General features: G+C 40.1%; 1 protein-coding gene across 24 annotated transcripts in view; it reads right to left on the bottom strand.

The window, feature by feature from the left end:
* The window catches only part of LOC125770600 (probable phospholipid-transporting ATPase IA), a 61,222-nt gene that overhangs the window by 31,668 nt on the left and 14,431 nt on the right, over nucleotides 1-15,123 (bottom strand). Inside the window, exons 1-2 of one of the 24 annotated variants that reach the window (XM_049440389.1) lie at nucleotides 10,454-10,780; nucleotides 6,278-7,143 (exon numbers count right to left, since the gene is read on the bottom strand). The exons of 9 other annotated variants lie outside the window; for them this stretch is intronic. In XM_049440389.1, coding sequence (XP_049296346.1) covers nucleotides 6,278-6,374 — 97 coding nt within the window. In that variant the 5' untranslated portion in view covers nucleotides 6,375-7,143; nucleotides 10,454-10,780. Of the gene's footprint in view, nucleotides 1-2,830; nucleotides 3,961-6,277; nucleotides 7,147-10,453; nucleotides 10,781-15,123 lie in introns of those variants that run through there. 14 more of the 24 variants (XM_049440394.1, XM_049440393.1, XM_049440397.1 and 11 more) reach the window with 14 other exon arrangements.

Genomic DNA, 15,123 nt, shown 5'->3' with positions numbered 1-15,123 from the left:
ATAGTCATTCTAATGAATACTTCTGAATACATTTCAGGAGATCGCTGCTAGGTGTTGCATTTTCGATATTATTCATCAGATACGGCATTGCAATCTAAATACTTCCAGTTCAGAGATGAGTTCTGCCGCTTCAACATCCCTAGAATACTTCATAGCGAACTCAGTAGCATGTTTCTTCAGTTCACTCCATTCCATCGTTTTAAAGTTATGGCCGTAAACAAAACAAACAATCTAACCACTTCCGCAAGTCCTTTGAATCTAGATAATAATTCATCATTCATTTTGCAGAAGACGTTTTTTGTTTCTCCAGAAAATTATTCCTCACAAGTTAAATTAAGCTTGGGCGTATCGATTGATTCATTTGTCAATCATGTTTTCCTACGCTGATTTCTTTGCGGTAATAAGTCATCAATACCCATTTTGTAGCATATATGTTTAGGTGCTGCTCTGGGATTTGTCGTATACGACGAACGACAAGAACAAACGTATGGCAATGTATGAAGGTGCTCTGTAAAATTCTGTAAAACATGAACATACAACTGTGGTCATACAAATCATTTTGTTCTTTCTCTAATTCTTCCCCCAGAAATTGTTGCAGCACAAATTAACTGGACCTAAGTTCTCCAATGTGCATAATTTTTGACATAATTTTAATTATGTCAAACAGTCTACGGCGAACAGTCTAACAAGTTAAGGCAATGTTCATTTAATGTGTTTATAGAAAAAAAACAAATTCATTTGTATGACGACAGATGTTTTACATGATCATGTTTTACAGGATTTTACAGAGCACCTTCACACAGCGCTATATATTTGTTCTTGTCTTTCGTTGTATACGACAAATCCCAAAGCAGCGCCTAAGGATTTTCCAATACAAATATGCCTGGTGATTGTATTAAGAAAACTTATTATTTTGGCGCCCCTTAGACCTGGCGCCCTTGGCGGTGGCCAACCCCGCCAACCCCACGCTACGGAGCTGCCTACACAAGTGGGTCCCACTTTGCCGTATTACACAGTCCATCGGGATTTTGTGCTCGTGCTTCTGATTGTTAACTATGTTAATGCGAGGAGGATTATTGCCACCGTTTCCGGTGCAACTTTAGGAATTAAGCGGCAATAAACGTACCAATAATTATATCAACGATTAAAATTATACTATTCGAAAAGTTAAACGTGTGTTAAGAAAGAAAATAACAATTCTATGTAACAAACCGATTTCTTACTAATTCATTGTGGTGCTTTTGGTACGATAAACACATCAGTCACACGTCACTACTTCAAATAAAGCAACTGAACTTTTCTGAGCTTCAATTATTTCTATAACATTTCAAGGACTTCATGCCATGTAAAGTAGTTTTTTGTTGTGACAGATATTATCAATGATTGTTTTTTTTTCTTCACAGCGTGTACAAACAGACTGGATTAGCAGCGGAAAGGCGCCTTCTCATTGCCGATGTTTAGGCGATGGAGGTGTTATTGTGCTGAGTCCAAAACACTGTTCGGCCTTGAAGCAAACGATGCCTGCCTAATAGCGACCCGTACCGGTTGTTTGAACACAGCAATTAGGTTCATTTGTTGATCGTCAAACAGCGTGCCAAGTGTTGAACATATCATGCTCGATTCATGTTCCGACTCAGAACAAACCTGACGCGAACTTGTGTGCTATAAATCGTCCAGAAACGCCGTTCTGGCCGTACACTATCGCCGAAATTGTGCTACAGCTTTTCTTCCGTTGCGGATACCTATTCATCTAACTCGAAACTTTACAGTCCCCGGTACTAATTACTGTTTGTTGCCTTACTCAGCAACTTCTCTACGCTTATCTACACTAATGAACAGCTTTTACTACTGTTTGTGAATGTGGGAAAACGTCACTGAGAGGTACTTCGGTCCCTTGCATCAAGGCATATTGTAGGTCCAAGCGCACAAGGACTTGGATGACTTTTACAAAAGGATTGCTCTTGTTAAATAGAACAAACACCTTGAGCTGCTGCATGGTCAGTATCGCTGCTTGAATACAGCAAACGGAACACGTGTAAGGAAGGGAGCATCAAATACCTGCAGAAGAGAAATTTATGCTCCACCGGAAGGAAGCAAAAAAGTAGGTGAGTGTATGTTGTTGCTTGCATACGGTTTCCATCACTGGAAACTGCTGTTGAAATTTGCATAATAGCAACAGAAGGGTGATGTAGCTGTTTAGCTGCACACACTCATACCATCAACTATGGGTCTACCTTTGGAGCATCGTAGATGCACTGGAACTTCAAATCAGACTATCCCTACTGCAAAATAGAAAAGTAAACAGAAAGGACACTCCCGCACCGTGTACCGAGGGCGAGCCTCCGGTGTGCTTGCGTATGGGAAACGGAACGATAAATGTACCGGCCCGGAACATGATACCTTCTCACCGTTCCCAACCCCCACAAAAGCAAGTTCCGGTACCAAGCGAAACTAATATCGTTCCCCTACAGGGGATTGCGCCTGACGGTGGGGGTTCAGTAGGAGGTGAAGGTCTTTTTCCACCAGGGTCACATGTTCAACCGGTACAGTCCGTCGAATAAAACTCTCTCGAATGGCTGCTTGAGGAGGCTCCTCTAGCACAGGAATTATTGATTTTACTGTGGACCCGGTAAGTCAGGGTAAGACGCTACCGCATATCGTCATGCTTTGCAATGAGTTTTCTGCATGACCAAGCAGCATGCATCGAGGAATGATTAATATTGTATTCTGAAGGAGTCACTCGTGTAAATATTAAAAACTATAATTAACACATAAAACACCAAAACATAAAGGATAAGCCGCCGCACGGTGAATGGGAACAGTAGCTTACGATTAACCAAACGGAGCCTCAACGCACGGTACATGGAGTTGAATGCCATATCCGGAAGGGAGCGACCAGCGAAGGATGCTTTCCGTTTTTTGCGGCGCCTTCCGCTTGCCGAATTCTTCGCTTTGCTTTAACTGCTGTTTTTCTCGTTCCACTGTAGTAGTCCTCGGAAAAATGCAGGCGCCTTGCTGACGCAGATGTGAACCTTATCTCGACTCGGTTTTACGTCGACGATATCCTGCCGAGGAGGTTCTCGGTATGTTTCCATGAATAACTCAATAGCTGGATACTTTCTGTGATAACACCGCTTATATGTATTCGTAGCGCTACTGGGATGAGTAGCAGCAGAAGTTTCCAGTGTGATTAGTCCAGTTTGTGGAAAGTAGCAGCCTTGCATCAGCGTTAATTAGTTTTCGTCAGGATGTTAATGTACTCATCCTTCTCTGCGCGTCATAGCAACACAGAACTTTATGTGGGGTTTGGGAAAATTTACTCAACGAATAAATAGGGGTAGAAGTTTAGGATTGCTTTCTAAATGCACACCATTGTCGTCACACCAGCACACAAACATTCACACATACACACAACGAGTTTCGCAATAACTCAATATGACCCATATGAATCGATATAATCACCGCAGCACAGGGGAATTGCGTACAACGATTAGCTTGATTGATTTTCCACCAAACGCGAGTGTCGACTGATGCTCAACGCTGAAGCTTCCAAATAAATAAGCTTCATCACACCTGGAGTTTATCTCCGATGGGCGTTTACACCTTAATCGTAACACAGCAGCCACACATATGGTAGAATGCTTTCTTTACCACGCAGAAGCACTCGCACTCCGAAAGATTTCTTTTCGTAAACTATTTCACCCACAGTGTAAGCTCGCACCAAACTGCAGATTACATGCTTTACACGTGCAATTTCCCGAAAACACTAGCCATAACAGAAGATGTAAGAGCTTGTTTTTCCAACCACGCGCGACTACAGTGCTTGCAAGACTTTCCTTGCCACTGCCTTGGAATGAAATGTCAAACACGCACAAAGGACGCTAGATCCAAAACATCAATACCACCATGCATTGTTTTGCTTGGTACGAAGAAGGACAAAAAAATATGACAGCTGAGCATTGAGGTCAAAGGTCAGAATCTGGCTGGATATTTAAAATGACAGTAAATAAAACGATTATTTTTATAAAAACCCCTTATAAAAAAGCCCTTTTAGGAAAATAATACTTGATTCTAAATTGCAAAACATTTGAATTTAATATATTTTTTCTAGCCAGGAAAAAGGAGCTGGAAAGTTCCAAAAATCATTGTGTGAAAGTAAAGAAAAATGTTTTAATATTTACACAAGCAATAAAGTAATCACATAAGTAAAACAATCATACAGCGTTTCTGCATTGAAAGGTATTGGTAAAAAGATGAGTCGATGTACATTTAACTTAAAGATATATCATGCTGATTAAAGATATATCATCTAGAAACATTGAGAAAGAAGTTTCTACAAGCTATTTTTACGTAGCAAAACAAAAATTATGTTTTCAATTCGTTTTTAAAATTTTCAATTGCGAATTTTTCTATACTGAAACGACCACTGTTCATTTGGTCTCGCCTAGTCGAAATACTGCACATGCGCAAAAGATCTGTAAGAACCTCGGGTAAAGGCCGTGGTCAAAGAAAATTTCACGAGCACAGAATTTCATACATATTTAAAACAAACATTTTAATATACCGAAAAACCCTTTATACTTGAGTTCAATGTATCAAACAGCGGCTTTTAAGAAATGTTTTAACTAAATTGTTTACAGGTTTCAGACACTGCACATTCGCATTCACTGCGAACCGTATCACAAGGAATCCGATTCGGCACGTTCATTGCCAATTTTGTTTACATTCTGCAGACGCATTAACAAAGCTTCTTTGTTTAAAAATAAACAAACCGTAGACTTCGACGATGAATTTTTTAATCCAATGCAGAACTGAAAGTCTGTGAGAAAATGGTCACAATCTTTTGGTTCGTGAGCAGAGTAAAGAGGGTGGTAGTGGTGGCTTTGTTTACATTATTTCACCACCTAAGTTCTCATCCCTTTGCGTCTTATCGAAATTACAAAGACGACTTGCTTCTTCACAATGTATTATGTACACATACAATGGCCTGGCTGAGCCATTTTTTCCTTGTCGCATATTATTGTCATCAACAAGAATCTTGTGCGATTGCTGCAACCGCGTATAGTGATCGAAAGTTATTGAATCAATTAACCCTGACCATCCGTCGACGTGCGTACCGGTGAGGTCCAATATTTTGAGGGTCGTTTCAGCCCACTGGAGGCTGTTATATTGGTTGTTCGATACACAACACTGGGAAAGAAGATCCTAAATAAAGTTTTTCTACGTATCTCAAACGTGTCTATTGGAACGGCTTCTCGGTCGATAGGCCGGTCGGCCGGTATTTCGAGATAATTCGAGTTTCGATATGAACTTCACGAGAGTGTGGGAATATTGAAGGCTACGTACAGTATAGGCATACAGCTTATGAGGATGCACAAACATAAATAAACATTGCAATGTAAATAATCATTAAAAATTCATACCCGTGTTTTGCTGGAAACACTAGTTGGTGAATCTATTATGTTTTCAGGTTATTAAAATGCCGTACTTTGGGATGTACGGCGAAGAATTGAAATCATGAAAATACCTATGTATTGATGAAAATTTGGAATTAGAAAAATTAAATTTTTTCGTCCAACGAAACGTCTTGGCTTCCGAACGGTAAGACACTATAATCTACCGTGTCACAATACCAAACAGACAACTTGAGACCATGGGAATACTTCGCCACCATACTATTGCGAACTAATTTCCCTATCAGTTTGAGAGTGTAATCGTTCTACAAATGTTTATTTAATGGATGCTCTATGAAAAGTTTTGAAATGCCCATTAGATCTAGGATCGAGAAAAGATGATCAACTTCTAAATCACGAAATTCTTCAACAAGAAATAGGTATTTGATTGCACTGTGAACAGTTGGAAATGTTTATCTAGCTGCTTGGATGTATAAAGAAATAGAAAGTTTTGGTTTCGCAATACCTACTGTTTATTCCGCACACAATCGACCCACATTGGATGACGAATGTTGATGGATGCAAAGGTTTTCACCGATGTCTTAAAACCTCCCAAACTCTCTTTTTTCCCAACAGGGTCATTAACCACAAAGCCGCCAAACTTGGGCAGAAAGCGTAATGACAGAAAAATAGCAACATTTTGAAAGTCAAATTGTACACCGCCGCCGGTTCATGGTTACCAAATGTGGTTATGAAGCAGGCGGCGTGGTGAACTCCAAAAAAAAAGCTTTATCATTTTATAGGAAGTTGACAAACGAGAAAAATATAGCGGGGATACATGGAGGTTTGCTAAAAAAATATAACAATAATATACGGTAGCTTACGTCTTGCAGGTGGCTTTCGCAGGCAGGGAAAGTACGTAAAGCTACTGCTTCGTACTCTTATGAAGAAGCCATCGACAACCCGGCCAACCTGTTGCATAGTAACGTCGGCGCAGCTGACGGCACGGGATACACATACACACGGAACAAGATGTTGAATGGGGGAGCTGCTAGCAGGTTGAAGCTTCAAACTGGTCCAACCTGAGATGAGGTGCGATTTTTCCAATTACGTCGACGAGTCACCTCCAGGCGTACCTGTCAGATCGGACGCGGGCTATCTGTCGCCTGGTCTGGTGGCGGAAAAAACGCTGAATGGTGTGCTAGCGCACTCCTCTGCTATCTACTTTTGGAAAATCATAGTGCACCGAGTCGCGTAACGTGGATAACTGTTCGTGGATGTGGTTGATTTTCCAACGGCCTTCGGTAGTTTAGTGTCGTTTGGTCCAACATACGTAATGCTTTGCGTCGGCGGGTAAACATACGTGCACAATGCATTGGAGACGCGCGGTTTGACGCTTGCCGTGAGGCTGGTATTGTTTCTTCGCACCCTAGACGACACATACGCTCTTAAAGCTTCTTTTTTTCCGGCCGTACTAGCGTCGTACAGCATCACACAGAAATGCACACAAGCACTTTAACATAAACACATACACACTAGAACACACGCACGCGTGCGTTTTTAACAAAGAAACACTAATTTTCTTCACATACGGAACATTAGCAACAGAACGGTAATTGCGCTTCATCCGATTCCGTTACTACGCAAACGAACACTGTATGGATCTTAGGAGTCGTAGCACACAAACTTTACATCTTTGAGCAGATCACTGGATGGAGATGAGAAACGTTACTAGGTACTGTTGGCATCACTGCTAGGGAAGATGTTACACAAAACACGTTGCCATTAGAAATAGAACTTGCACCAATAGTGGAGTGCGCTGCTCCACACGTACACATTCAATATCACACACGTCAACACCCGATATCTTCCGATATACTATCAGCTAGAGGCTCTATGCAAGCACTGCAAAAACAGATGCCTGTTACACATTGCGTCATTTGCTCGCTGTTTCAACACCAGCGTCGGTTTGTTTAGATTGGTTGGGCATTTAACGCTTTACCAGCCGAATAACTCAAGTTATTTCGCGACGTGAAAATTTCGCTTGTGAAAGCAAAGTCGCTACCTTGCTAGTTGCCTACGAACTGAACCGAGTGTTCCGAACAGTTTCAAGTTTATCACTTCACTGTTATCAAACAGTGAGTCTTTGCTCCACCGGAACTAACCTCTGGTGCACACGCAATTCCCTCAAACCCTTTCTAGACGAGGGTTGATTTGATCAAAATGAAAATATTTAATGTACGTGGCCACATGATCAGCAGTCGGTGGTGGTTTGTTTCAAAGTTTCGAGCACCACGCATTGACGCGTTCACTTGTCGCGTTCAGTACATACTGCCAATGTGCATCTTGTTGTAGGGGACATGTAGATACGAAGTTACACTTAACTGCCATTCTGAATGATAACAGTATCATCATACAAAGGGTTTGACTATCAACAGCTAACTTCAGTGATAAGATATTCATGTGTGTGTGTTTTTTTCAGGTAAATAATTTCCGGTTCTATTAGGTGGACAAGTCTAACATATGGTGGAGACATTCTTGTTTATCCAGGTAGATACCGTAAAAGGTAGAAAATTGCTAAAACCTACCACAAATTAAGCGATGGAAACAATACGAAGGTGATGAAAAATTGTATTTTTTGCCAACTTGTTCAGGAAATACCAACTCCAGCTCAGGAAATGCCAACATTTACAGTCAGCTAAAGCTCTCTTCTGTTAGTCATCGTGATCGTTTCGCATGTGAATCACCTCCAGCCGTGTGGTAATTGTTTGCCTCCCAGAGGAAATGAAGGTAGTTACGTAAGCTCACATTGTGATGCATGCATATTTTAATTAGAAGTTCAGGGTAGTTCTATTGTGCAGTCATACGATCAAAGTGTCGTACACAGTCACAACCCATCATGAAGGGAACAGCAACGAACTTCATTCAAACGAACACACTGGATGTCCATGAATAATTCCATAATTGGAAGGACTTCAAAAGAGGTGCTTCAGAGTTCGGGTCAGTGAAGAGATTTGTTCCCAAATCTTTATACCGAAATGAATGCTAATTTTGGTGCCTATTTAATGTTATACATCTTCAAGAGTTCGATTAGATACTTTGTTTTGAAACAACGTATTGCAACATGTTTCTCCATTTTAAACGTTCCACGTTGGCCACGTTTGTCGTACAAACGTTTTCTGAGATCTGTCTAAGGGGGAGCACATCGTGGCCGTGAACGTAATACCTCATGATTCTAAATTAAGAAACGATAAGTTTACCGAAAAAAAAAAACAAACCTCACCACTAACTAAGAAATTTTCGTTCAGAGTTGTGCACTGTGTGGCAATGTTCCTTCTCCTTTGGTGGGTGGGTGTTGTGTGGATTAAGTATGAAGTTTATTTGAAATTTCGACCTGAAAATTTGAACCTGATTAACGCGTTACAGTGTCTTTGTGTGAAGAAGGTGGAGAATTTCCATCCTATTTTTCGGCGACACAATATTTTTTTAAGTCTATTAAATTTCAACCGGTCCATTCAAGGTTGTCCGGTTCTCTAAATGGTGATGATGTCGTGTTGGAAAGATTGTTTTGGACTGAAAAAAAATGTGTTTGAATATCAATTATATAGGGGTACAAGCCACAATGTCATACGATTCTTCTTTTCTAGTAGCGAAATATAGGCTAAATTCTAAGTTTTTTGCAGTGTTGATTGTCTTGCTCATGTTTTCTTCTAATAAGCGCAATGTTTGTAAATTGCAAAAATAATATTGTGAATGCCTAGAAACGATGTCCAATTATTATTTTCAAGGAGTTTCTCCAATGCATATCTATTCATTTATGTAAGCAAATAATTGGACGTCAACAATCCCAGTTGTTTCATTTTTTGTTTCTAGTTTCTTGATGACGTCAATAATGATCACAAAATAATTGACGGTTGTTGTTACGAATCGATGAAGATAATTTGCTGTAGTTTATGGTTCTTGCCCCATCAACAACAGTGAATTAAAATTACTCTTCCCATGTCGTAGTACCTCAATTAAATACTTACTACACGTATGACGACTCTATGCAGCAGTAGAAAATTTACTAATTTTAACAATGCATGCCTGGGGTTTGACATCGTTGTCATATAACGCTATTGCAATAATTAATACGAAAGCTAGAAGAACCGCGCATCATACATTACTTTCCAACAAAATGCACAATATTTTTGCACCACACTATGTACGAGAGCATATCAAACAAACCACACATATTCCCAGGGTCAGGTGACCTCCCTTCCTCCCTCCCTATCTTGTTGAACAATAAATCGGCCGGCGCCGGTTTTTTTTCCTTCTAACGTAACCACTCAATCGGAACAATCAATCTCGATCGATATCGATAACTATTGAAAAATTTACAACGAGGAAAAAGGAAGGCGTTACAAACTGTTTGGCTTCGATGCTCGGATGCACCACAAACTGTAACAATTCAGTGTGAACTGTGCAGATGCAAATGTGCATTCACCCGGTTGTGGAGTGCACCCTACAAAACAGATCATGTTACCTAGAGAACGAGAATACATATTGTGCTCAGTCGGGGTGAAGATTAGACACACACGGTACGTTAAAGTATTTCCAAGCTGGCATTGAGAATGTTGATATTTTTTCTTGCTTAGTCAAGCGATTCGAGGTTAAGCACCCAGATGACTTAAGCTATTTGCCTTAATGCGGCGTCTGTTTTCAAGCAACACCAATACCTAGTAACACATCAGCTTAACTCATATAACCAATACCATTGCGGAACAGGGCTACTCAACAAGTACATTATTTTATAAACAATTTTAATGCGCTTCATTATGTTGTCAACATACACGTCTTGCTACGTACAATGTTGGGGAATTAAGTGTAAATACAAGCCCTATTTTAGTTTTCAAACAGCAAATAATTGCCACTAGCAGTGTGCTAATTTCCATATTTTTTTTAAAAATATTTAGTGTAGCCTCTTTCGCCACAATTCACAAATGTTCACAGTTCCCAATAAGAGAATAAAAACGATGATATTCGCAAACCACTATAACATCAAACTAAACGATCTTCACATTTGATATCCACGAACACAAAAACAAAGGGTGACCACCCCTGCATTATACCGCCAGCGTTGTTAAATACCGGGGCTTCTGTTGGATCGTGAAACGCGATCAGCTCTCAACATACGCGGTTTGTTGTTGATTATTTGGGTTGATCACACTGATAGAACACGCAAACGCACTGCACATACATCACGGTGACACAATAAACGATCATACGCAACCGGTAAGATTGATTTTTTCACGCCCGACATACAACCGCAGCGCTGATCGCCTTCCGCCATGAGAAGCAAAACCGTTTCTGTACGAACACGCACGCATGCCGCTGAGCGGTAGTGCCGACGCAATGACAAGCACTGAACAGTGGGCCAATAGCGATGGTAAAAAAAAAATAAAAACATAATTTTGTTTTCGGTTACTTTCTGTTACTTTGGTTGCATTTCCGGTTCCGGAATGAAAATGAAAAAATCAAACGAGAGAAAAAGTAGATAAATGTTCGAGAAGAATGATCAAGCTCTTCTTCTACCAAGAAGAGATACGAGACAAAGTGAACGAACGGCGAACTAATTTTTGAATTTGTTATTTTACTTTTTTAAGTTTTTTAGCATTTACTACAACATGTACTACAAATTATAGTTGAGAAATAAATTACAAAAAAATCTTAATATTGTGTTCCTAAAACCGTTTTTCCTGTATCGAGATGTTTCATTGGTCGGTTCTTGTTACGCATATTCAAGATAGAGTATACAAGGGCAAAAAACACCCAATATTTCCGTTGAGAGGATAAAAGGTATTTTATTTATTCTTTTATTGCATGATGTAATAATGATTTAAGCAATGTGTAAAAGCTGTGATAATTAAAACACCATATAAAAGTATTCCAAACAATGTACCATAGTTGTACAACAAATTGTTTCTTCCCGAAGAACTTGATAGGTCGAAAGTTGACTGAGCTCTAAGCCCAAAAAAGCCCCTCCGGTTGTGGATATGTCCTTAGGACCCCCGGTATGCAAGTTAAACGGTATCCTTAAATGTACGGACGCGTATCCAACGAACCAGAGAACCGACACCGCCGTTTTGCATCCAGCGTTTTGACGTAGATTTATGTGGGAAGCTTCCCAACTGAATGGTGAGCTTAACTCAATTTTGTCATGATTTGCATATGCATCGTCGCGCATATGCAGTGCGATGATAGCAATGCAGCTGGTCTGGCACGATGTTTTATTCAGCTGAGGAGTATTTCAATATGCGAAGCTTAATGCACTTTCGTGCTGGTGTTGTGGTACCTACTACTTTCCGTGTGGAGAAAAGTAATGCTAGGTATTGTTTATGTTTATCAATTAAGTGGCCATTTTTATCACCCTCTCACTTATTCCGGTTGCTTAGCTTTGTTGATAGTCTTGAGTACGCAAAGTAGTTTATTGGACTTGGGGCTATCCTAGCTATTTGTGGTTAATTATTTTTAAACTGCGTAGGAATGTTTCCTAGTATTTGCTAATATATGTGATGTCCTTGCGTGCTCTGGTCTGTTTGAGTTTTTTATTCTGGTGAAGCTTTCTACATCATGTCGCATCAAACTTTAAATGAATCGTTGAGCTGCTTTGCAACGCAATTCAAATCTTTAGCATTTACACGAAAGCACATCTAAACTTCAGATGAGTCAGGCTTAACTGAAGTACTGCATCTTAACATTTGGTATGGGCAGATATTCGGAGAAATTGCTACCCAGCTAGCGAAAGGTGGTTTCACGTGCGACGTGTCATACTGCGATGATGATGCTGTTTTATTGGGTCATAGAATGATTGGAAACGAAAAACGATATGTGAGTCATCGAAAGGCCACTGATGACGTCATCGGAATTTGTGGTGAGCTTGCAGCAAAATTGAAAATGCACTTTCATGTTGCACATAAGGTAAGCCATACTTATGTTGGAGGTCATAGAACGATAACGAAACTTTAATTCATCGCATTTTTGCTTAGGTTGCCCTCCAAATGTTATAATCCTAGTTTTTTGTCATTCTATTCGAAAGGAACCGCACAATCTTGGTGCAGTCTAATGTACCAAATAGCGTCATTACATATCGAGTACTTAGGAAAAGTTTCTTTAAGGTCTTCTTGATTCTTGTTTTCCACTACATCAAGCACATAGAAGATCAAGCACATGTGTCTCCATACAATATATATATACTGTTATACGAGTTATACAAGCACATATTCTGATGTATTTGGTCGTTTCCACCTTATCAACTCTTTTCTAAGGCAATTTCAAATCCACCGTTGTAAAAAGGTTTCATCTGCAATTAGCATGATCAAACAGATATATGAATTAATGAAGTTGTTTTTTGCTGAAATGCGTCATTTAATAGTAGAAACGTTTTTTTGTGCCTTAAAATTGTAGACAAATGAAAGAAATGTTTCCTAGAGCGCTTTATCACTAGTCAAACATAGCTCAGATATGCGAATGATGACTAATTATGCTAAGTTAGAACCGCGTTTAACAAAATACTGTTGTTCTTGGTTGTATGCACGGGTTGGGGAATATAAACATGCGCGTAGAAAGCAAATAACAACCGATCAGTGTATGAATGTCTTAAAACAGCTCTAGAAATCCCCAAAGAATGTAGGATCGCTGTCCCAAATTTGTATTCTAGCATATTGTTTTCCATACATTTACGCACACATCTTAACGGAAAACAAACAAAAATACTAACGCGATTCCATTCGACATGCCGAATAAAATTGCTCTCAAAATCGTCAGTCTGCCACAGTATCGAGTAGGATCTCCTATCAGCGGGTGTACCTAAGTGCAAAAGAAGTAACTCTCCAGAAATCGTTCTGTTTCATTGAGCTGTGACAGTGAAGATGCGTTTCTTATCATGCTTAAGTCTGGTTGTGTTGGCGCTGGTGCTGAGTGTAAATGCGGATCCACCGTGTAGCTGCTCGCGGATATACCGACCTGTATGCGGAACTGACCTTAAGACGTACGCCAACCAATGTGTGCTAGATTGTCGCATGATCTCAAACTACGGTCTAAAGAATGATTTGAAGCTTTTACGCGACGGACATTGCAACGACCTGGATCAGGTGGAGGAATGAAGATAATGCGTTTGCTCTCCTGCATAAACTGGATGAATGGTGTATTTATAAGGTGTTGTAATACTATCGTCACTTGAAGATATTTCAACCCAATGCAAAGAATAAAGAGTTCCAGCAACGAGTGTAAGATACCTTAAAATGATTGACTTGACTATGCTGTGTATCGTACGAAAGAAACTACCTCCAGCTGAACAAACATTGGGTTCGGAAAAATAGACTTGTACTTGGCACAAACGAATATGTTCGCATTTCATATAGAATGTTGCCTTGGTACGATCACTTTTACAGCATGTTGTGATTTCTAAAAGGGGAACGTGCATAAATTACGTAAAATTCACGTCATGGGAATTCATTAGCTATTGTCCCAAATCATCAAACAGCGGGGAGCGGCTATAAATTACAATATATCAACAAAGTATACTACTTTACCGAACAGGGTGGAAGGATATTTATGTTCGATACGAATGTATGGCGGCAGTTGACCTATTTCGTAAACAGGAAGAAAGTTCCGTAGAAATGCGAGGATTCTTTGGACAATCAACTTCCCGATTCGTGGTACTTGTTTGTGTTTGTTTTCTTCCCACGAAGACAGACTTTTATCATACAGATTGCCTACTTTTGTAGGGAAGGTTTTTTCAATACAGAACGCGAACCATAATCATTAATTCAACTTTAAAAACACGATGAGATTACCCATGCAAAAAATTGATTTTCATACACTTGTTAGGCTACTTTCAGGCGTTCCCAGCGAATTGTTATTCAAGGGGGCAAATAAATATTGTTTTCCAATGGTTTTGAGAAGTCGACAAAATATTGAACAAATGCGTGTATTAATTTTGGAAGCAGAACAAAGCACAAAGTGTTCTAACAGTTAAAAACAATAAATAAAAATTGATCCAGCAAATTTTAATTCAAACGGCGCACGTCAGCAAATCACACGTTTGTTTATGTCCCTTCGTTCTTTTACGATAGCTCGATGATGGGAACTGATGGCAAGCATCGGCAACGTTTGGTGTAGCGTAATAAATGGACCCATCGAGTGTGTGTCTCAATTTTCCCTTCGTTCAGGGTATAAAACCCCGACTCGTTTTTCCGCACTGCCCACAGGACGGGGACGGGGGTGCGCACGATGGCGCATCAATTTCCTGCTATTTGGTGAAATGTTTGCCCCTCATTACCACCACCATCACTGGGACTCCCTGGAGACTTATGCTTGCAACGGGCGAACACTTCATCAACCGCAAACAGGATGAACATGATCGAGTGCGCTTTGTTCCGGAAATTGGAACCAGGTATGTCCATTCGTAGCATGGGGACTTTGCGATAGTTATGTACAGCGTACCGGTGTGCGCTGTCGTTGGACAACCTCATGTCCCCAAGATTATACCAACGACATGTGAACGATGATTTAGTGTGAAATGTCATAATTTGCCATTTTCCCACGTGTCATGTTTTTCCTGCACGGTGGCGTGCTTCGGGATGGCTTCGATGGTAAATGTCAAAAAAGGGGTCTGTTTGTTTGCATTTTTTCTATTCACCTTCCGTACGACAAGCGGAAAGCTAGTTGTCCTGCCAGAGAGCATTTA

The sequence above is a fragment of the Anopheles funestus genome, chromosome 3RL, assembly GCF_943734845.2.
Source record: "Anopheles funestus chromosome 3RL, idAnoFuneDA-416_04, whole genome shotgun sequence".
Classification (NCBI taxonomy): Eukaryota; Metazoa; Arthropoda; class Insecta; order Diptera; family Culicidae; genus Anopheles; species Anopheles funestus.
This window is presented reverse-complemented; position numbering and strand designations above follow the sequence as displayed.